This window comes from Girardinichthys multiradiatus, chromosome 4 (genome assembly GCF_021462225.1).
Source record: "Girardinichthys multiradiatus isolate DD_20200921_A chromosome 4, DD_fGirMul_XY1, whole genome shotgun sequence".
Taxonomy (NCBI): domain Eukaryota; kingdom Metazoa; phylum Chordata; class Actinopteri; order Cyprinodontiformes; family Goodeidae; genus Girardinichthys; species Girardinichthys multiradiatus.
The window spans coordinates 22,168,763-22,193,450 of record NC_061797.1 but is presented as its reverse complement, the minus strand read 5'-3'; the positions used below and the strand labels follow the sequence as shown (position 1 = coordinate 22,193,450).

Genomic DNA, 24,688 nt, shown 5'->3' with positions numbered 1-24,688 from the left:
GATATTTTTCCTGGTTTATTGAGCAACACGTTTTTTCTGTCTACATGTAGAACTAGACTATAAGACTGGCTGCAGCAATGAAATGCAATGTGTTGATCTGAAGGACTTTTTAATGTGTTTAGCAACGTTAGGATTAAACGATTTTATTTTGACTGAAGTATAGGACCAGGTATTTTCACATTATGAAGCAAATGCAGCTAGAAGCTCACGGAGAAGGTTGCTGCTGTTTTCTATCACAGCCAGATCATCTACAGGGGTTGGACAATGAAACTGAAACACTTGTCATTTTAGTGTGGGAGGTTTCATGGCTAAATTGGACCAGCCTGGTAGCCAGTCTTCATTGATTGCACATTGCACCAGTAAGAGCAGAGTGTGAAGGTTCAATTAGCAGGGTAAGAGCACAGTTTTGCTCAAAATATTGAAATGCACACAACATTATGGGTGACATACCAGAGTTCACAAGAGGACAAATTGTTGGTGCACATCTTGCTGGCGCATCTGTGACCAAGACAGCAAGTCTTTGTGATGTATCAAGAGCCACGGTATCCAGGGTAATGTCAGCATACCACCAAGAAGGACGAACTACATCCAACAGGATTAACTGTGGACGCAAGAGGAAGCTGTCTGAAAGGGATGTTCGGGTGCTAACCTGGATTGTATCCAAAAACATAAAACCACAGCTGCCCAAATCACGGCAGAATTAAATGTGCATCTCAACTCTCCTGTTTCCACCAGAACTGTCCGTTGGGAGCTCCACAGGGTCAATATACACGGCCGGGCTGCTATAGCCAAACCTTTGGTCACTCATGCCAATGCCAAACGTCGGTTTCAATGGTGCAAGGAGCGCAAATCTTGGGCTGTGGACAATGTGAAACATGTATTGTTCTCTGATGAGTCCACCTTTACTGTTTTCCCCACATCCAAGAGAGTTACGGTGTGGAGAAGCCCCAAAGAAGAGTACTACCCAGACTGTTGCATGCCCAGAGTGAAGCATGGAGGTGGATCAGTGATGGTTTGGGCTGCCATATCATGGCATTCCCTTGGCCCAATACTTGTGCTAGATGGGCACGTCACTGCCAAGGACTACTGAACCATTCTTGAGGACCATGTGCATCCAATGGTTCAAACATTGTATCCTGAAGGTGGTGCCGTGTATCAGGATGACAATCCACCAATACACACAGCAAGACTGGTGAAAGATTGGTTTGATGAACATGAAAGTGAAGTTGAACATCTCCCATGGCCTGCACAGTCACCAGATCTAAATATTATTGAGCCACTTTGGGGTGTTTTGGAGGAGCGAGTAAGGAAATGTTTTCCTCCACCAGTATCACGTAGTGACCTGACCACTATCCTGCAAGAAGAATGGCTTAAAATCCCTCTGACCACTGTGCAGGACTTGTATATGTCATTCCCAAGATGAATTGACGCTGTATTGGCCGCAAAAGGAGGCCCTACACCATACTAATAAATTATTGTGGTCTAAAACCAGGTGTTTCAGTTTCATTGTCCAACCCCTGTAACTTCACCTGTAGACTTTACCTGTAGCTCAGGTAAAAGTCCCTCCACTCTGTTCCTCATCATGACCCTGAGGATGCTCATTAGCGTGAACCTCCACCTCATGTCCTGCTGGGTCAGTTAGTGATTAGCTGTAACTTACAATCAGCCCATTCTAAACAAGCATTCAGGTTTTACCTCTATCTTCAGTCTTGGTTATACCGCTGTGCTTCCACTTGTTCCTGAACACACACGCGCACCAGGCTCCCATTCCCCGGTTGGCTCCGAGGTTGCTCTGAAATGAGCCCTGTTCGAGGCGCTCAGTGTAACTTTTCGGGTAATGAACAAGACAGGTCGATGGTCCTGGAGTGAACTGCTGTTCTGGACTTCTCCAGAATGGAGTCTGTCTCTGCCTCTCCACGTAGTGCGCAAATTAAGTATTATTTTGCCTTCTCGTTTTAACTCATTGTCAGGTTATGTGGTGCGGGGGTGATTATATGGAACACAATTGAAAAAAACTGATTGTTTTTAAATACACATGTGAAATCCAACACCATTTTGTGGCTGTATCTTAATACTTATAAGTCCGGGGGTATTCATAAAGCATCCGGGGCTTCAGCCCGTGAAGCCCAGGTCTAACGACGCACCTGTTCCACCTGCTTCTGATTAAAGCTGTCCTTGCTCAGTTTAGATGGAGTTTAGTTTGTGGTTGTAATGCGACAAAATGTGAAAAAGGTCCAGGGGTGTTATTGCTTCTGCAAGGTATTGAATGGGAGGCTATTAGGCTACTCACTCAGGGGCAGCTAAGGTCATTTTCACCATAACTGTGAAAATTCATTTGCTTTAAGGATCAAATTTGATCCATTTTTGGATCTATTCTTACAAAGATAGTCTACATCTCATTAATCAATGTCGTTACTGACTTTTTCACACTTTAACAGAAAAGTGAAAAGATATTCACCCTTCCTCCCCGTCGGTGTCGTTCCAGCAGAGGAAACATTTCATTCACCTTGTGGATTTCATTAAAGGGAAACACATGACATAAATACAGCAGCCTTTCTCAAGTTTAGGAGTTTAAGCAATTCATTTCATAACTCAATGTTGCCAAAACATTCCTCTAAACTAGACTACTTCTTTTTTGTCTGCTACTGCTGAACACATCTTCTTTATTACTCTTTCTATTTGTCAAGATGCGATTATTCATCTTGACAAAAAGTTTAGTTTCATTTTAAGGAAACGGGGCCCCATGGTGTTAAATAAGAGATGCTGAGTAATAGTTTTGTGCCACACATACCTTGTGCAATCATAACCAAGTCAAAGTTTAGTTTTCTTAGGCCATAACATATTCTCCAACAACATAATCCTGTGGATTGTTTTGGACCTTATCCTAACTGAAACCTTTATATCATGAGATCCTTTTGATGTTTTGGAATCTCTGCAGACCAGCTACAGGATGCAAAGAAACAAATGTCAACAAAACCCTACTATGACAACTAGACTTAAATTCTGGTTAATCTGGGTCAACAGCCTTCTAGTTTAACCAGGTTATTGCTTACATATATATTGATTATATAGCTTTCATGATTTCCCCTGTTTTCCAGCCTTTTCTTTACACACTATATATTACATTAAAGGTGAAAAATGTTTGGAAATGATTTATTTCATGTTTCATTTCAAACAGCTAGCATTTTAAAAGGTGCATGTAGACTTTTTAATATGCCCTGTATTTGATCTCCCCTTCTCTACTTGTGTTGAAATTCCGGATTTTCAAGATCCTCTGAACAACTCTGCCTGTGATCCAATCTGGGTAAGTAAGGGAAAGCATATTTTGCCAGCCTTGTTTTCTGTAAATGGACATTTCCTTCAGGTTGGATTTATTGTTTACGATGAATTATCAGGAAACCGCTGAGCTAATGAAATAGCTGTGAGGGGTGGGGTGTGTCTTTTCATCAGAGGACGCATTCCTGTCTGTGTTCAGGCATGTTGGAGGGAGGACCATGATCAGATGTTAAATCATGATGCAGCTTGCCTGTAGGTTAGCAACACAAAAACATTAAGAGGGAAATGTACTTAAGTCAAAATCTTGCCTGAAGGAAAATACTATACGAATTCCAACCACAATCAAATCACTAAGCATCATCTTTAAAAGGACGTGAAACTACAGTACAACTATGTTTAGAGAAGTGGCCGTTTTATGCTGAATTAATGCTTTCAGTTAAAAAAAGTTTCAGTTCAAATAACTTATAGTTACATCTTAACTGCTTAGATTCACTGGAGACTTGTAAGCGTATCAATGGGATTAGAAACAGTTGATTATACTATTTTGCTTACAAAATCATATGAAAACAAACTGCATAGCCGGTCGCTTACTCTTCATGACATTAGTTTGGGCTTCAGTACTGATGTAAAGAACCATAGTGTTACTGTTGACCAGCACATATCCTTTAAATCCCACATTAAACAGGTTTCTAGGCTTTCTTTATTTCAAAGGCAAAAAACTTTCCCTTTTTGATAAAGCTTCTAGTTTGAGTGGCTCAGGTTATCCTGAGCTGAGCTATCTCTGTAGTTACGCTACTAAAGGCTAAGGCTGCTAGATGACATACTGAACCATTTTCCCTCACTATTTCTCCTGCTACAACATGTCTTCACAACTACAACCCCTGGCAAAAAATCATGGAATCACCAGTCTCTGAGGATGTTCCTTCAGTTGTTGAATTTTGTAGAAATAAAACAAATCACAGACATGACAAAAAACTAAAGGCATTTCAAATGGCAACTTTCTGGCTTTAAGAAATACTAAAGAAATCATGAAAAATAATTGTGGTAGTAACAGTTACATTTTTAGAACAAGCACAGGGAATAAATTATGCCATCACTCAATTTTGAGGAATAAAATATGGAATCACCCTGCAAATTGTCATTACAAACAATAACACCTGCATCAGATTAAATCTGCTCGTTAGTGTCCAGGTAAAAAGGAATGATCACACCTTGGAGAGCTGCTGCAACAAGAGGACTGACATGAATCATGGCTCCAACACCAGAGATGTAACTTGAAAAAAAGGAGAGGATTATCAATCTCCTTAAAAAGGGTAAATCATCACGCAGTGTTGCACAAGATGTTGGTTGTTCACAGTCAGCTATGTCTAAAACCTGGACCAAGTACAAATAACATAGGAAGGTGGTTAAAGGCAAGCATAGTGGTAGACCAAGGAAGACATAAAAGCGTCAAGACAGAAAACTTAAAGCAATATGCCTTGAAAACAGAAAATGTACAACAAAACAAATGGGAGGAAACTGGAGTCAACGTCTGTGACCGAACTGTAAGAAACCGCCTAAAGGAAATGGGATTTATATACAGAAAAGCTAAAAGAAAGCCATTATCAACACTCTCTTGCTCTCGGTGGAAGACACACGCATTTTCTCTCCCTCCCTCCCTGCTGATCCCTGATTCTGCTTTTGTCTGTATTTTTCTCGGAGCCTCGCTTTGCATAACCTCCAAACTTGTAAATTATGGATTTGGTCAGCTGGACTCTCAACGTAATTGGTCAAAAAAAAATGTTTTCCTACGGGAAGACAGGGTAAAGGAGACCCTCTTGTCCAGGCGGGAGGTTCTTCTCTGGAAACACAATGGATTCTTGGCAGCAGTGGAAGATTGTGTGCCTGAATACGATGTCGGTCGAGGACGTAGAAGATATGTATATATTTGGACTTTTGATAACAGGATTTCTGCTTTTTGGAGTTGGTGGTTACCTGGCTTATCGAGTGATTCGCAAAACGTGGGCGGCTGTTCAAAGCGTTCCAAAATTTCCTGCGATGTTAGATGGATGCTGTAGAGCGATCGACACTTAGACTGAAATGTTAAGAGAGCAGAATCGCAAGCTGGACACGATTCTTGAACAGAATCGCAGCCTGGCAGCGGTTGGACTCAGAGGTTAAAGGATATAATCTTGGAGAAGTTGTATGCTTCAGATCTGCGGAAAATACCAGAAATTTGGCTATTTGGATTCGCAATTGAGACATACCAGTAAATCTCTTAAGTTAGTTGGAAATTCACAACTGCCTGAACCACAACATTTATTGTTTGTCTAAATCCGTCGCCCAATGTGGCCTTGGCAACTTCTGCTAACTAGCTATCGACAAAATATCTCCTGGATGTTATATAAACACAACGGTCTTCCCCAGCACTCCCATACCAGCTGTGTGCTGATAGGACTATGCAGCCGATTGATAAAACTTCCACCTCTCTTCTCAAGGACAATGGCGCTTCTATCAGTGTTGACAGTTTAATTCTTGCAAACACACTCAGACTTATATATATATTCACACCCTCAAGATTCCACCATACCCTTGCTAAATCTTTACTTATGTGTGTGTTGCTTACCCCTGCTGAGGTTTTTTTGTACTATTTCAGACTTTATTCTGCTCAGAATAGAGTCTGAAATATGATTTTTTTCCCCTCCTATCTTACTTTACCTAAATGTGTGATTTCATTACTTTTCATAGATTTTACCAGCAAAAACCAAACATTATTAGTAACTTGGACTTTAGCTGCTCTTACACCAATGACCCAGCTTTCTTAATTAGATTACTTAGTTCAACTTCAGCACCAGAAAAATATTATTAGCACCTGAAAATGTGGATTAAAGCTGTTTTGTACCAGTGACTCAGCTTCACTAGTTAGAATTCAGTGGAATGATGAGACTTTTTAAGCACAAGATGCTTTCCCCTACATAGAGGACTTAATGATATAATTACCTCTTTAGAAAGATTGGTTTAGAACCAGCTCTTACCAGTAAAACCCAAAGGATTATTAATGTTATCTGTATTATTGTAATATTGACCAGAGATTTTTAGATTTCTCAGAAGGATTCATAGATTTTTAGATTTCTTAGCATTTGATTTGTTTTTCTGTGTTCTTTGTGATCGTATTGTAATTGTATGTACGGCGCTTTGAGTGTCTCGTTACTGAAAAGCGCTATATAAATAAACTTACCTTACCTTACCTAACACCTAAACAGAAAAAAACAAGGTTACAATGGGCTAAGGAAAGGCAATCGTGGACTGTGGATGAAAGTCATATTCAGTGATGAATCTCGAATCTGCATTGGGCAAGGTGATGATGCTGGAACTTTTGTTTGGTGCTGTTCCAAAGAGATTTATGCAGACGACTGTCTGAAGAAAACATGCAAATTTCCACAGTCATTGATGATATGGGGCTGCATGTCAGGTAAAAGCACTGGGGAGATGGCTGTCATTACATCTTCAATAAATGCACAGGTTTACATTGACATTTTGGACACTTTTCTTATCCCATCCATCGAAAGGATGTTTGGGGATGATGACATCATTTTTCAAGATGATAATGAATCTTGCCATAGAGTAAAAACTGTGAAAACATTCCTTGAAGAAAGACATATAAGGTCAACGTCATGGCCTGCAAACAGTCCAGATCTCAATCCCATTGAAAATCTGTGGTGGAAGTTAAAGAAAATGGTCCATGATGAGGCTCCAACCTGCAAAGCTGATCTGGCAACAGCAATCAGAGAAAGCTGGAATCAGATTGGTGAAGAGTACTGTTTGTCCCTCATTAAGTCAATGGCTCTGAGACTGCAAGCAGTTATAAAGGCCAGAGGTGGTGCAACAAAGTACTAGTGATGTGTTGGAATGTTATTTTGTTTGTTTTTCATGATTCCATATTTTTTTCCTCAAAATTGAGTGATTCCATAATTTATGCTTGTTCTAAAAAATGTAACTGTTACTGGCTACCACAATTATTTTTCATGATTTCTTTTAGTATTTCTTAAAGCCATAAAGTTGCCATTTGAAATGCCTTTAGTTTTTTGTCATGTCTGTGATCTGTTTTTTTTTCTACAAAATTCAACAACTGAAGGAACATCCTCAGAGACTGGTGATTCCATAATTTTTGACAGAGGTTGTACTCCTATCATTACCCCTTAGTTCGCTGTTTTTGTTTCCATATGCATGGCCCAGTGCATCCGTGTTGAGATGTGTTCCTTTTCTGGACAAAGTCACTACCGAAGCTACCGCTGCCATTAACTACATGTGCTTGCCTTGTTTTTCTTTCCAATAAAAAAAGTACTCCCCAGCTGGTTGCTGCCAATGACCATTCATACCAAGACAGGCCCTTACAGAACCAGGCTTAGCATCATGTTTCCTGTTGTTAAAACAGAGCTGTTAATTTCCAATGTCGCCATATGCTTGGTCAGGATGAGGGATTGCTGCAATATCAATGATGAAATAAAATTAGCTGTGATTCCTTAAAAACATTTTTACCAACTGTTAATATAATCAGCTGGATTTAACTGTTCTTTGGTACAAGTGCATTGCAATTATTCGTACCTAAAAAAAGACTATATAATTGGAGTGTATTGGAATAATTTTAAGTAATTTACTGTAAATTTGAATTAGATTCTACAGCTGGATATGCAATTGATGCATTTCTCTAGTAAAGTAGCTATTTGTTTTGAATTGGGGCTATGAAGACACACTGAACCTCACTGTAGGCTGATGAACGCACAGATTCTATCTATAAAAACACTTCCAGTTGATAAAAATCAACCACATTATAAAACAAGACACCTCACATGTTTATATGTTTTCACAAATTAACAATTTAATAAGTAGCAAATCTTTATTATTTGAAATACTGCAGTATATTATGTAAATATATTTGTAGCGTGAAACTTGAAAGGCAGAAGACAAGTACATTGTATGTTTAAAATTTAAAACAACTATAATTTTAAGATACAAATGTTCTAGCAAAGACAGCCCTACTGCCCTGTAGGCCAAACTTAAGCACAAAAACAAACTGATCACAAAAGACTTTGAAGCATTTTTAGCGTATAAAAAGCCTTAAGAAAAATGTGTTTCTACTCCATCTAAACGAGTTGCACCACCATTCAGTGAGGGGAACAGATGATCAGCATGTTTCTCCACCTGTAGGAGCAGAACCTGGGCCTCCCGGGTGGGCGCTGGTTCCTGCAGGACGGTGCCCAGTTTCCGAGCAGTTGTCTCAATATCGCGCTCTGGTAGGATTTTCCTTAAACGAGACTAAAATAAAGTTTGTTTTGTTAACGATATGAGGTATTAGCACATAGTTATTACAACTCACAGACGTTTTTGTATGGAGTCAGCATGTTGCAACAACTAAAAGGGCTTTCAACACAGAGAGTGTCCTCAAAGTTTCTTGTTAGTTTTCACAGAAACTGCACACTCAGGCAATTTCATATGTTATTCAAAAAATAACAGGGTACATTAGAAAGGTTAAGAGTGAAAAGACGTATTGTGCAACATAGCCACTTCGTGCACATCCTAAAAATATTAAACGTTTTTTTTTTTTGTGCTGCATAAAAAAGAAAAACCTCACCTCTAATGTGGTTTCCTCTTTTTGTGGAGGAAGAGACGGAAGCTTGAGAACACATCGATCACCTATTTGTAAAATCTGCACGAACACAGGAAGTAATTGCTCACATTAGTGTTATTTATATGCCACAACTTCAGGTCTCAAAACCTGCAAATCTCAGCAATTTTTGTAATAACTTAGATATTAAACCTTTTTTTTTTAAACACATTTTTATGCAAAACATCCACATTTCTAAAGATTTCCTGAACAGAGATGAAGTGTCTAAATGCCCTTATGTAAAACAGTCATGGCTTTGTGTGGATAACTGTGATTCACTCCATCTCTTTCACAATCACCTTGATTTTGAAATGTCCTACTCAAGTAAAAGGTTTAGTGTGCAACCAAAACAAACTAAAACATGTTCTAGGGTTCAGTTTAAAAAGAAATAGCAATCGCAGAACAGATTGAGAGTTTTCAACCATTAAAAAAATAGTAAGAATGTAGTACTCTATGTGACCATAAAATGTAATAGTATAGGTGGATAACAGGTATTTTATTTACAGTTAATAGTTGTGTTTGCACCTGTTTTGCTTTTTCTTCTTCTTCCTCCAACTCATCTCTCAGCACTGAGCAGGTCCGCTGCAAAGACTCAGTCTGCTCCTGTGTCCTTTCCAGCACACTGACAACAGCCTTTAAGTCTTCCTGAAAAACCAAAAGTAAAGATACACATTTTAGAAAACAAAGACATTATGTTTTAAAATGTGTAGATCAGCAGGAACATTATGACTGCTAAAAAAAAAAAAAGGTTGTCTCGTAACAGTGGCATTTGGCAGTCAGAGAGATAACAGCAGGCAGGAAATGAACATGCTGTCCTTGAGGCTGATGGGTTTGTAACACTATGTCAAGCATGCAGTGCATCAGATTTTTGCAGTTATAATGTTCTCAAAGGATCACTAATTCATACAGGAAGCAGAGACCACGTTGCCACATATGAGAGAAGGACTGTAGTGCATTGAAGGTTGTTGCTTTGGGTAAACATGATAAGTTAGTGAACCCGTGCCATCTCTTGTACTATCTTTACAGCTCTCCGCAGTTGTGGGGTGAATCAGAGATGGACCAGAAGCTGAGTACAGGAAGTTGGTGGACCACTTTATGGCATGGTGTATAAACAATCTTGAATGTGAATAAAACAAAGGAGATGACTATAGATTTTAAGAGAAACAGGAAACAGGTCAAACACTATTTTCATCATGGAAGAAGAAGTTCCTCTGTCCAGTCTGTGTCCACCTGGACAACAGACTGAAGTGGAGGTGAAATGCAACTGTGAACCTGCCCTCAGTGTTTGCAGCAAGATGCTGCATATCTTCTATAAGTCTGTTGTGGAGAGTGTGATCTCTTCTGCCATCATCTGCTGGGGAAGCAGCATCAGAGCCAGGGACTTAAAAAAGCTCAACAAGCTGATAAAAAAGGCTGGCTCTGTTCTGGGGACTCCTCTGGAACCTCTGGAGATCATTGTGGAAAGACGGATTCTTCATAAAATGAAGAACATTATGGAGAACCCTGAGCATCCTCTTCATGAGACTGTCCTACAACAACAGAGTGTCTTCAGTCAGAGGCTTCTTCAGATCTGCTGTAAGACAGACAGCTACAGGAGATCCTTCCTGCCCACAGCCATCAGCATCTACAATGACTCTTTGAAGAAACCTGGATAATATGACCTTCAACAACATTTAATTTCCCTTTGGGATTAATAAAGTATTTTTGAATTGAATTTCTCTAAATCCAAGTCCAGTGGGGATGTGTGGGACGTGCTACATAAACAGGTTGATCAATAAAAAGCCACTACATCTTTAAGGACGGTGCTGCTGAAACCTTTAAACAGATTTACTCTTCTACCTCCACTTTGCCCTGTAACACTGTAGATGAGCTAGTAGATAACTTTCATCCTAGAATCTCGGACATCATTGATTCAGTTGCTCCAATTAAAGTGAAAGTCGTTTCTGGGAAGAAAAAGGCTCCATGGAGAAGTGCTCCACCAGTCAGAAGTGCAAAAAGAGAGTGACGAAAAGCTCAACGCAGCTGGCAAAAGATTGGACTCCAGGTTCACTATAACATCTATTAAGGGAGACTCCACATATAAAACCTACAACTGAAAAATGTGAGAGAATCTTTCTTCTCTGAGATCATCAGCAAAAACATTAAAAATGCTCGTGCATTATTTGCCACGGTCGACAGGTTATCAAACCCTCCTATAACTGTAGCATCTAAACTCCACTCTACCAGGGCCTGCAATGAATTTGCTAACTTCACTGAAAAAACCCAAAAGATCAGAGAGGCAGTCAGCAAATCCACATCAACTCCAGTACCAATGTTGTCTCCAACTAGAACTGATTTTGATGAAATTTCCCAATTTCACCAAATAAACTACAAAAACTTAGAAGAAATCGTACAGCAACTAAGCTCTTCTTCCTGCTGCCTCAATATTTTACCCACAACTTTCCTTAAGAAATCTTTGCCTGTCATAACATCTGATTTAACACAAATAATAAACACGTCCCTTTTGTCATGTGTTTTCCCCCAGGCCCTAAAAATAGCAATTATCAAATCTCTATTGAAAAAGAGCAACTTGGACAAGCTGCTACTACAGAACTACAGGCCTATATCAAACCTCCCCTTCATCAGTAAGATTATTGAAAAAGCTGTGTTTCAACAGTTAAACAACTTCCTAACAACAACCAACCGCTTCGATGTCTTCCAGTCAGTATTCCTGCTCACCACAGTACAGAGACTGCTCTTGTCAAGGTGTTCAATGACATCCGTATAAATGCAGACTGTGGAAGAACCGCAGTGCTGGTATTATTGGACCTTAGTGCAGCATTCGACACTGTTGATCACTCTATTTTATTAGAGTGGCTGGAAAACTGGGTCGGCCTTTCTGGTACAGCACTCAACTCGTTTAAATCCTACTTGAAGGACAGGGACTTTTATTTGTCAGTAGGTAAACTTTACATCAGAGACCACAAAAATCACATGTGGCGTTCCCCAAGGATCCATCTTAGGGCCCCTCCTATTCAATATGTACATGCTCCCCCTAATTCAGATTTTAATAAACAACAGCGTAAGTTATCATAACTATGCAGACAATACACAGCTATACGTTACGATGTCACCAGTGTTGGACCACTTGTTTGCTGAATATTGGACCATTTGCGCAGTAAATCCCCCCCCCCCCCTCTCATTTGCTGCCCCAGAAGGAAAACTTCGACAAGTAAAATCCATCTTTTTGTTTTATTTCTTTAATAGTGTGGGCAGGGTAGAGTAGGATCTAGTGTGATTTAGAACCGCCACTTAGAGTCTAATGTGTTCTAAACTGTATGTGCATATGTGCATGCAACCTTGTATTGAAACTTTGATTTGCTGTGGACATCTGAAAGCCGCTGTGCTCCCCAGCTGTGTGTGTTTTGCTCTGTTGTTGTAACGCCTGAGAGCAAGCTCAGGTGCGCTGTGAAACTGGACTGCTATAATAACCTTATGGTGAAAATCAACCATTTTCTTTGTCTTCAACCTCGTGTTACTAGCTTGCCGCCAACAGTTTATTACCCTTTGTCTTCTTGGGTTTACAACTTTGCTTGGGGAAAGTTTATGACTGCCTGTGTCCCGCTCAGCTATACTTTGGGGAGTGGCCTCCCCGAAACTCCGCTCCGCGTCACATTATCATTTGTTTGCCATAACTGCTGGTTTGATTCCATACACAACCACTGCTGTTTTGTTTTATTTGTTTAGCTAGATATTTTTACCCTTTTTGTGTAGAACTTTGCATGTTTGACTAGGTGAAGTTTATTGAATTGGAGAGCAGATTGTATCAGGACTGTGATTTAATAAATGTTCGTGTAGATAAAGAGAAGGCGTTTGTGTTTATTTTGTGCAAGAGTGATTTGTCAGTCAAAATAAGGTCAAAGTTCCCCACGTTTCGGCAGAAACGGTTGATTAAACAGTGACATATAGTAATAGTTATCAATTATTACTGAGTATTTAACGGTTGTAATTATCAAGGGCTTTAGGCTACAATTACAACACCAGAGGACATCTCTGGCTTTGATTCATAAATAAGGATTTTTGGTTAAGAAATTAATTTAGTCAAATTATGATTTTCAATTATCATTATTGATAAATATTAATTAAGCAATAATCATAATCCTAACACCAGGTGACTATGAACCCATTCAAGCACTGGGTAAATGCTTAGAAGAAATCAATGCATGGATGGGCCAAAATTTTCTTCAGCTGAATCCAAACAAAACCGAAGTAATAATCTGTGGACCAAAGGAAGAGCGTTTAAAAGTTACCACACAGCTTCAGTTAATACAGCTAGAAACCACCAGTCAGGCTCGAAATCTGGGTGTAGTGATGGACTCAGACCTGAACCTTCAGAGGCACAAAAGACAGTAACTAGGTTGGCCTTCTATCACCTAAAGAACATCTCCAGGATTAAAGGACTAATGTTTCAGCAGGACCTTGAAAAACTAATTCATGTGTTCATCTTTAGTAGAATTGATTACTGCAACGGTGTCTTCACAGGTCTGCCTAAAAAGTCGATCAGACAGCTGCAGTTGATCCAGAACGCAGCTGCCCGCGTCCTCACTAGAACTAAGAAAGTGGAGCACATCACCCTGGTTCTAAAGTCCCTACACTGGCTCCCTGTAGCTCAGAGAATAGACTTTAAAATACTTCTGTTAGTCTATAAATCACTGAATGGCTTAGCACCAAAATATATTACAGACTTGTCAGTGTATCAACTACCTAGACCTCTCAGGTCTTCTGGCTCAAATCTACTCTGCATACCCAGAACCAGAACCAAACATGAAGAAGCATATTTTAGTTGCTCCACTAACCTGCAACAGACTCCCAGAAAACTGTAAAAGCGCTGAAACCCAACGTTGTTCTAAATCATGATTAAAAACTTATTTGTTTAGAGTGGCCTTTGACTGTGCTATATTAAATATTATTAAAGTTTTCAGTCCAACTTTTCTTTCATTTTCTTATCAATCATTTTATAATTAATATTTAACTATTTTTGTTTATTATCTTATTCATTATTCAACCATTCATACTTTTTATTCTCTTTTTTATTATTTAATTATCTTTATGCCACTGCAATGTACTTTTCCTATTATGTCTCTTTTTCTTTTTTTTCATGTACAGCACTTTGAATTGTCTTGTTTATATGCTGTATAAATAAACTTGCCTTGCCTTACATCAAAACCTCCACAATCAGCTTGATTTTACAGCAGGCCTCAAATATTACCTCATGATTCGTTGAAGCATGCTTTGTTTCCCGAAGTTGTCTATTTGTTATCTAGAAATCAGTAAGTTCCTTTAAAAACATCTCTCAAAAGATTAGGGTGATGGCATAGAGTCCTTCCAGCTATAAATACTTGGAGCTCTTTAGTTTTAAAATGTTAAAATACCAGTGGAAACATGTCAGAAACCTGGTGAGTAATTCAATGAAAAGCTTGATTGCTATAATTGCCAAAAAAGATTTTTTCCATTGATTATTGAAAAGCGTATGAATAATTTTTAACAGAATTTCTTATTACTTTTATATAAAAGCAGAGAACATTTTCCTAACTGATGCTCCTTTTACATTTTTTCATTATTTTTGAGAAATTCCTATCTCATTTCCTTGAAATATAATGAAAATAATTTTACATCTAAATTTGCTAGGGGTATGAATACTTTTGGGCTTAACTGTCCCTGTAGGAGACTCAAAGGCAACACTTCCTCTTAAATAGCTGAGCTCATGTGGAAACATCTGTATAAGCCATTTCTTTTCCCACTTTCTTGATTTCAGCAGCGATTGTGGAAAGTGGCACAGATAGTAATAAAAATCTCGATAAGCAAAGCTTAGTTGAACATATAAATCCGCGCCTAAAGAAATCTGAAAGACAAAGGCTCATGGAGATAAAAGTCATCTTACTTTTGAAGATACTTTTGTTAACATGTATCTCACCTCCAGGGAGTTCAGCGTTGTCTTTCCAAGCACAGACTTCTTGGTCTCCTCCTGAAGGCGTTGAGATGAATAAACCAAATCTTTTTGTTTTTGCACTGGAACCTTAAGCTGTGCACAACGAGCTAAAAACCTGGGAAGGTTTGGAGAAAACATATCATCCAGATTGTATCAGACGTATTAGACCTATTGTAAACACACTGGGGGGTTTTTGCACTGTGTAATAATTGGATGCAGGCAAATCAGTGGTAGCTGGAATCTCACTGGCTTTATATAAACACAGGAGTCTTCTCAGGTCCAAAACCACTCAAGAAAAGCCCAATTAAGGAAAGAAATACATCTGCTCAGTATGTATCTTTGTCTATTTTTATTTCAGAACAAAGAGCAATTAAATCAAGCTTTCATCTAAAAACCAACTAGATGATACTATCCTAGAAATGAGGGAGATAATTTTAAGATGGGTTCCTGCATTGGACTCAGTGTAGGACCAGAAGCAGTACTTTCTGCTTGATCAGTCTCATATCTTCCACAAAGTGACCCAAAAGTCATTAAAGATATTGGGATGTATTTCCGTTGCCTTCATTAGAATAGACTACCATAGAAAAACCCTATGTCTCTCAAAAAGGAAATATCCATTAGAACATTTTATAAATGACTTCATTGATCTATTTAGAACAAAATGTTAGGAACTTACCTGTTTTTAATGATGTTTAGATGTTCCAGGCTCTCTTTCTTCTCTGTCCGCTCCAAAGCAAGAGTTGCTCTGTCAGCAAAGCGGAAAGGGTCATTTTCATCTTTATTTTGACTTTTATTCAACTATTGTATATGTAGCTTCCAACTGTGGAAGCAACATACCATTGTGTTCTGTATTTGACTGCTCTGGAATAAACTGTAATTGGATTTATTTGGATGACATGTAGTCAATTAGTTTCTATATACTTTGATTTGAATAGAGACCTGTAGATTTTTCTGCAAAACGTCTTATGAGGCTATGAGGAAGAGATTTTTTGAGAAAAAAAAAAAAAAAAACCCTGATCAAAACTGTTTTATGTATACGTTTCAACATTTATTCAGTCAAATATTTACATTTAAACATTTGTACACATGCCAAGTTGAAACAAAACCACCTTTACAGTCATTTTACTCTACTGCAAATAGCCACAAGACAACTTATAGTTTCTAGTCTTCTAAAAGCTTCACTAAGATATTTTATTATATTAATTTAAGACCTATGCAAATTACAATAAATAACTTAGTAAGTTAACCTATGTGATTATGAGTCTTTATGTATAATAACATTTCACCTCTAGGTGCTGCAATTTGTTTTTTTCTTTTTCTGCTCATTGAAGTAACACCTTGAGGATCCATGGAATACCTGGAAGCAAGACTCTATAAGACTGCTCCGCTTTAAACTCTTAAAACAACGTTACAGTCATTACTAACTGTGGATGGTAGTGGTAGACAGCACATAGTTGTAGAAATAGACTCTTTTAAGTGTAAGGTGAGTAACTTGCTGGACTTTTGCTGTTGATGTTCAACCAGACTAAGAACTGGTGGTTAATGTCGCAATGACGACATGACTTGTGAAAGATAGATAAATAAATACGTGTCTTTTTGATTTAGGTTCAATGCAAATACAGACCCAGAGAGTGAGGAGCTTATCCAGCTGCTGGACTCAAATGTTGTATTCCCATCTCAATGAAAAAGTTAATAGAAAAAGTTGAATCTGGGGTTGTTTGCTGTTTTAGCAATGAAAAAAACTTAATTGTAGTTCCTTAATCAGAACATCTTAATGCTTAATAATCTAAACCATTTTCTGCAGCATTAAACAACAAGCGTCATAAAAGACAAATTATTATTTTAGAGAGACTGAATGCAAAGATAGTACTTACATAACTAGCTAACTCTTTTTGCAGCCCATGCAGATCTCTTGATATTGCATACAATGATGATGAGATCAATTTGTGATTTATTGTTTCCCATCATACACAATAAGTTTTGAAACAGTTATTGAGGATGGGTTTAAGCTTGAGATGCACAAAACATCGAAAGGCAATCATCGTTGCAATAACAGTGTGTACATTCTCCCAATTACAGGGGACAGTTAAATGCAATTTTTAGTAGGACGCTTTATTAACAGTGTCATTGTCACCATGACCGGTGGTTTGCTTTTCGTGCGAGGAAAGAGACGAGGCTCAGGATGCAGTTTGAGATGGCGTTTATTCCAAACTGCCGATCACATGTTCAACACACCTGTAGTGATTACAGAAGCTGGCTTTCTACCTTAAGGTAGTTCCAACTCATACCAGTTGAAGGGGTGACAAAATAAAACAAGAAACAATACACAATAATTCACCCCACCGAATACAAACAATAAATAATATTAATACACGTTACATACATGCAAATCATGAGACTAAAGTAATCTACAATCAATGTAACTAACTTAATCTAACTCTGCACAGCATTTCCCTTCCTAGTTGATAATGGTATGCTCCACTCCACCCAGGGGACACACCTGTCGTGAGACTCAACAATTAATGTGACCTTTCCCCACATTCCCCCTGACACAGAAAGATGGTCAGTCCCTCTGCCTGAAAGAATGTATTAACTAAATGTCCCTATAAATGAAATGAACTAAACAAACATAATATATATATATATATAATATCAATAAATAGTATCAATGAATAACATTAATAATCAATAATAGGAATGGAGCCCCTAATCTCCATCACATTTCCTCCCCCTTCACTTAGGACAATAGTTGCTCAATCTTCATACATCCTAGACAACAAATCAGTGACAAGGTTAGACTTTCCTGCCCGGTACTGCACTGTGAAGTCAAAAGGCTGTAATGACAGATACCACCTTGCAATACGCATATTGGAGTCTTTCATTTGGTGCAACCATTTCAGCACCCTATGATCTGTTTCAATGGTAAAATGGCGCCCCAACAAATAGTACCGTAATGACTCCACAGCCCACTTAACTGCAAGGCATTCTTTTTCAACTGTGGAATACCTAGTCTCTCGGCCTTGAATCTTCCTGCTGAGAAAAGCAATAGGATGCTTCTCCCCATCAATGTCCTGCATCAGCACCGCACCCAGGCCTATTCCAGAGGCATCAGTTTGCAGTAGAAAAGGGCCATCAAAGTCTGGACTGTAAAGAACAGAGTCACTGGAGATCACAGACGTCAAGTCCTTGAAAGCTTTGTCACATTCCTCAGTCCACTTGACCTTATTTGGCGCAGAGGCCTTTGTTAAATCGGTTAGAACAGCCGCCCTCTCTGCAAAATGGGGAATGAACTTGCTATACCACCCCACTAACCCCACAAAAGCACGGACCTTCCTTTTGGTTGTAGGTATGGGGTATGCCCTAATAGCTTCCACTTTCCCCACTTGAGGTCTAACCTGTCCATCTCCCACCACATAGCCCAAGTACTCTACCTGCCTCTGAGCCAACTTACACTTGTGGGGGTTAATGGTAAGGCCTGCGGATTGGATAAGCTGTAAAACCTGCTGCAAATAATGAACATGCTCCTCCCACGTCTGGCTGAAAATCACCACCTCATCCAAATACGCCGCTGCAAAGTCAGATGCCTCCCTCAGCACCTGGTCCATGAGGCGCTGAAATGTAGCAGGTGCCCCCTGCAGGCCAAAGGGCATCACCTTAAACTGGAACACCCCATTAGGTGTTTTAAACGCAGTCAACTCCTTCGCTTCTGATGCCAGGGCCAGTTGCCAGTAGCCCTTGCTGAGATCTAGTGTGGTGATAAAGTTACACTTCCCAACTCTCTCCAAAAGTTCATCAATGCGGGGCATTGGATAGGGGTCAAATTTAGAGACACTGTTAAGATATCTAAAATCAATACAAAATCTTAAAGTGCCATCCTTTTTCGGTACTAGCACTACTGGACTGCACCATTCACTCACTGAGGGCTCAATAATCCCCAGCTCCAACATAAACTGTATCTCATTCTGGAGTTGTGGGACAAGACGCTCTGGAACCCTGTAGAACTTCCTACGAGGTGCAGCGCCATCTCTAAGGTGAACCTGGTGTTGTATCAGGCTGGTAAACCCGGGTTTTTCCTGAAACAACTCTGGATCCAAAAGTGGCTTTATGTCCTGCTGCTGAGACGGCTGGAGATGAGAGAGAGAAATTGAGACTGGTACCGAGCTACGGGTTGGAAAGAATAGCTCCTCTTCCTCTTCATCATCCACCACCCGCACAAAGAGTTGGGGCAAAACAGTCTCTGCACGCTCCTCACTCTGCAGTGGATCCTGTTGAGATAACTGTGACGCAGATGACATAAGAAACTGTTGTGGTGATCTGTGATATTACTTCAGAAGATTAACATGGAAGGTTTGATATTTCTTCTTCCTCTCAGGCATATGCAGTTCATAATTAAGCTTCCCCACACATCGTGTGACCTCATACGGGTGACCTCATACGGGCCCTGCCATTTCGCAAGAAGCTTATTGTCACAAGTAGGGAGCAACAACAACACCTGCTGTCCAGGACAAAAACTCCTCTCCCTACCCTTATTATCATACCAGGTTTTTTGTTTAGTTTCTGCAGTCTCCATGTGCTGACATGCCAACACAGCCATTTGTTCAAGTTTTTCTCTCATTTTGATCATATAGGCCACCACATTCTCACCCGATGGACTTGGGCTCTCCCATTGTTCTTTAAGAAGGCCCAACGGCCCTCTCACCTGTCGTCCGTACAGCAACTCGAATGGAGAAAATCCAGTGGATGCCTGTGGAACTTCTCGATATGCAAAAAGTATATAGGGCAGCCATTTGTCCCAGTCTGTGCCTGTCTCTGACACAAACTTCCTCAGCATGCTCTTCAGTGTTTGATTGAAGCGTTCCACCAGCCCATCTGTCTGGGGATGGTAAGGGGTGGTGTTTATCCCCTTTATTCCTAATAACTGATATACCTGCTTTAACAGTTTTGACCGGAAATTAGTCCCACAGTCAGTAAGGATCTCTTTAGGGATGCCTACTCGCGACCACAACTGTAGCAAACAACTAGCTACCTGTTTAGCCTTCACAGATCTCAAAGGAAAAGCCTCAGGGTACCTAGTAGCATAGTCACAGATAACTAGGATGTAGCGGTTACCGGAGGAGCTTTTCTCCAGGGGACCTACCACATCCATTCCTATCCGTTCAAATGGTGTTCCTATGATAGGCAATGGCTGTAAAGGAGCTCTAGAAACACCTTTATTTGTAGTCAACTGACATGTGTGACAAGAAGAGTAGAACTGTTGTACTTGTGTATACATGCCTGGCCACACAAACCGTCTTGCTATTCTTTGGAGAGATTTCTGAAACCCAAGGTGCCCCGCCCAGGGAACTGAATGACCGAGTTCCATCACTTTTCCCCTCCACTGCTGGGGCAAAGCAATGGCTTCCAATTCACCCTTAACCTGATAAAGTACACCATTCCTCACCGCATAAGTTGCGTCTTCTAAAGCATTTATTTTCCCTTGCTTCTTCCCCTCAACTTCAGTGACCTTGCCAAACCATGACTTCAATGTTGGGTCGGATCTCTGATAGGCAGAAACATCTAAGGGAATATCAAAGTCAAACAAAGAGCAGCTTTTCGTCTTTTCACCCACTTCCCTTCTGACCGTACCCCTAAACCTTTCCCTTCTCCTCTCAGCTCTGGATTTAAAGAGCTTTCCCCAGCCCACCTCCAGCTCCACATCATAGAATGGTAATTCTTGAAGTGGATTCCGTGCCTTCTGGGCTCTAGTAGTAACCAAGCTACAGATTGGGGAAAAAGGTTCTGCTTCTGTCCTTGTAGGGACATGTTTCTGCAAAAGTGCAGTGTCTTGAGTCCTAACCTGTTGTTCCTCGTGGCTATTAGGGAGATTCAACAATTCAGCTTCTGCGTTTGACACTAAACTAGTTAATGTGGGAACATGCAAACCCAAAATGACAGCATACGGCAACCTTGGAGCCACTGCTATAGGTAATAAAAAGGTTTGACCTCCTATAGTTAAATACACCTCAGCTACTGGATACTCCATTTCGTCACCGTGAATACAACTTATTTTTGTTTTAACATCAGTCCAAAGCTCTCGTGGCACCAGGCTAGAAAGAACCACAGATTTAAAACTTCCTGTATCTAATAAAGCTATTTCACGTTGACCATTTACAAGCACCGGGACCGTGCGAGCAAGTTCCTGAACCGGAGATGGGGAAGATGGTCTCGGAACTGAACACAGAAGAGAGGGCTCACTCCTGGTAGTGACAGGACATGTATACTGCATATGACTTATCCTGTTACACTGAAAACACCTTACATCTGGTTTTGAGGGGGAATACTTCTTAGCAGGATTGGGTTTAGCTACAGAAAAAGACTTAGTAGTGGGAAAACTCCTAGTCTGACCCATAGCTCCACCCCTTTCACCCACGTCACACTTATTTCTTCCTATAGGGTAGTGATTACGCCCAAAGTTGGTTCTTCTCACTCCCGTCCTCGCTGACAGGAAAACTTCGGCCAAACTTGCAGCCTGCTCCGCAGACTTTGGAGCTCGTTCGCGGATCCACACCTCCAAGTCTGGATTCACCATCCTCAGAAACTGCTCCATGATCATTAATTCCGAAATGTCTTTTACTGATGACTTCTCCGGTTTGACCCAATTGTAGAACAAGTCCTTAAGTCGAACATAAAGTTATTTTGGTGTCTCACCCTGATGCACATCCAGGGATTGAAACCTTCTATAAGTGTCGACCGTGATCTCATATTTGGTCAAGATAGCTTCTTTCACCTTGTCATAAACATGAGAATGTGCAAGATCCATCAGCACATATGCACTACGTGCTTTCCCAGTCAGTAGTGGAACCAAACAAACTGCCCACTCTTCTTTAGGCCACTGACAGACCTTAGCCATCCTTTCAAAAGTTGTTAGAAAGTGCTCCACATCATCATCAGAGGTCAGTGGAAGCAGCTTTGGCTCCCTCTGCCCAGCAGGTAGGTCAGCTCACCTTGTCTGTCGTCATAGCCGTCTCCGTCACAATCATGAGTGTAAGGATCCTCCCCCACTCTATCACCATCATACTGTCGTTCCTCTTTCAATTCCTCCACATGCGCCTGGAGTTGTCGAAATTGATGTTGTAAACTCTTCCGTCTCATCTCTTGACGCTCTGCTTCCTTCTCACTCTGCTGATCGCGAGTCGTTTGCGACTGCATCAAGGATTTGACAAGACTGGCCAGCTGATCCAGCTTGTCATCAGCGCTAGCCCCGGTAGCAGCCTCCGCCCCACTCGCGGCTGAAGTACTCTCTGGACTTCCCGATTCATTATTTATTTTTCCTCTTGTCATCCTGGCCTTATTCTTCCTCCACAATCCCACTCCTGACACCAACTTGTCACCATGACCGGCGGTTTGCTTTTTGTGCGAGGAAAGAGACGAGGCTCAGGATGCAGTTTGAGATGGCGTTTATTCCAAACTGCCGATCACATGTTCAACACACCTGTAGTGATTACAGAAGCTGGCTTTCTACCTTAAGGTAGTTCCAACTCATACCAGTTGAAGGGGTGACAAAATAAAACAAGAAACAATACACAATAATTCACCCCACCGAATACAAACAATAAATAATATTAATACACGTTACATACATGCAAATCATGAGACTAAAGTAATCTACAATCAATCTAACTAACTTAATCTAACTCTGCACAGCATTTCCCTTCCTAGTTGATAATGGTATGCTCCACTCCACCCAGGAGACACACCTGTCGTGAGACTCAACAATTAACGTGACCTTTCCCCACATTCCCCCTGACACAGAAAGATGGTCAGTCCCCCTGCCTGAAAGAATGTATTAACTAAATGTCCCTATAAATGAAATGAACTAAACAAACAGCATTTAGTCTATACACACATATAATATCAATAAATAGTATCAATGAATAACATCAATAATCAATTATAGGGATGGAGCCCCTAATCTCCATCACAGTCATGTATTCACATTATGCGTGTTGATCACATATTTGGCCAGTTAGAGGAACTCCAACTGCCCTTAATGCCAACACCTAATGTATGTTTTCAGTGGAAAGCAAAGCTCACCGAGAGTGGTGGGGACATTGTATAATAGTAAGCAAAGAAAGGAGTCAGGAAAATATGGGTTAATTGTGATCGATATAGCAATCTTTAACAATATTGTCATGTTATTGGAAGGGGTTATTTAGGTATAGATTTTATTTTGAGATTAAGACTGATTGATCTTTAAACTGTGAGTGGGGTGGGCATTTATCAAATCGTTTTGCGATACTATGGTGAATTTCAGCAATGTTGGAATCACGATTTTTACTATTTGGCTCCATGAGAGTATTAATAAATATCGAATAATTCTAAAATATGACTAACTGCAGTTACACTGTGAAGTTTTGGGATTTGTTTTCCACTTTTTATGTCCCTGGTGTTCTGAAGAAGTGGGTATGTTTTTTCTTTGAGAGCCATATTTGTATTTGTGTGGCTTTGCCTGCAGTGACAGCCATACAGTTACTTAAAAAAAAAGACCAGAAAGAAGTTAGAAATAATTTTTTATCACTATAAATACCCCATTATATTGTGATAAAATCTTACGTTCATATTGCCCACCCTTAAGTGTGAACATGGAAAGGCGACAAAAAAAAAAGTAGTTATGAATGTGCGTTTTTATTCCAAGTGATCATGATCACAATAGTTGACCTGAGCGTGGTCTTCTAATATCTTGCAGCCCTAGTACACACCCCTGATGTTCAGGGGATCTATAAGGCTTTAAAGGGAGTACAAACTGCAAAGTTATCAGTGTGAAACTCACAGTATGGATAAGTCCAATATGTTCTCCACAGCAGTGATGGTGGACGCAGGCATCTGTTTCCAGCTGTCCTGGACTTTCGTTTTCCTTGACCCTGAGGAGGTCAGGTTTAGGAACAAGAATAAGACAAATGACATGCTAACTACAAATCTGTTGGCTTAATCTGAAATTTACAGAGTAGAGAAGCAGCTGCTACCTTTTCTCCTCCTAGGTGGTTTTGAGTGGATGATCTCGTCATCCTCACTTTGATCTTGGTCCTAAAATACGGTGCAAAGTTCTGAATATAGTGGAGTAAACCGAACAGTGTCTGCAACAGCTGCGTGTTTACATTGTCTCACCTGATTTGTGGTAAATCCCGGTGCCTTTCCTGTTTTCTTTTTCTTTTTCAGGTTAGGGGCTTTAGTTGATGGCCGATTTGAACCTCTTGCAGGCTTCATGTTTTTAACCGTACAGAAACAGCTAGCTAAATGTAACTACTTACCTACGCCTTCGGCTGAGCTCATATAAAAAGGTCGGAGATTCCTTTAACAGTGACCACTATATAAAGATTAAATGCAACTTAAGACACAAACGAAAAACGACAGAAAAGCCACAAAAATGAAAAATTGAGGCACGTTACAAGCATCTACCGACCTGCATTTTCGCGCTGTCGTTTTTAAACGTGTACATCCAGAGCGCATGCGTCAATAAAAAATTTTATTACCCGGAAATAAAATTGTCAGGCGGTACTTTCTGGTGACTTAGCTTACACGAGAAGACCCATCAGTAACTCTGTATATATCTACGGATCTTAACCTTTGTAAAAGCAATATCGTCATCCCGTTAAGATCTTCCCTGAAACTAAACTGCTGCAAGAGGCCGCCTGTAAGACAAAACTCAGGACGGAAAACACACGAAGAGCACTACAAAACAAAACAACCTCACCATTACTCAGAAACCTGACTTCTGTCAAATTTGTGAATGCTTGTGGATATGACCTATATTCATAAACCTA

At 40.0% G+C, this 24,688-nt stretch overlaps 1 protein-coding gene across 1 annotated transcript; it reads right to left on the bottom strand.

Moving 5' to 3' along the window:
• Positions 1 to 8,138: 8,138 nt before the first annotated feature.
• Positions 8,139 to 24,525, bottom strand: LOC124866593 (centromere protein Q). The gene is made up of 9 exons (XM_047362452.1): positions 24,328 to 24,525; positions 24,033 to 24,231; positions 23,891 to 23,951; positions 23,698 to 23,788; positions 15,565 to 15,633; positions 14,874 to 15,003; positions 9,446 to 9,565; positions 8,888 to 8,962; positions 8,139 to 8,571 (listed from the first exon to the last, which is right to left on the bottom strand). Exons 2-9 carry the CDS (start codon positions 24,129 to 24,131, stop codon positions 8,374 to 8,376), a joined length of 843 nt encoding a protein of 280 aa, XP_047218408.1. The 5' UTR covers positions 24,132 to 24,231; positions 24,328 to 24,525; the 3' UTR covers positions 8,139 to 8,373.
• Positions 24,526 to 24,688: the final 163 nt, after the last annotated feature.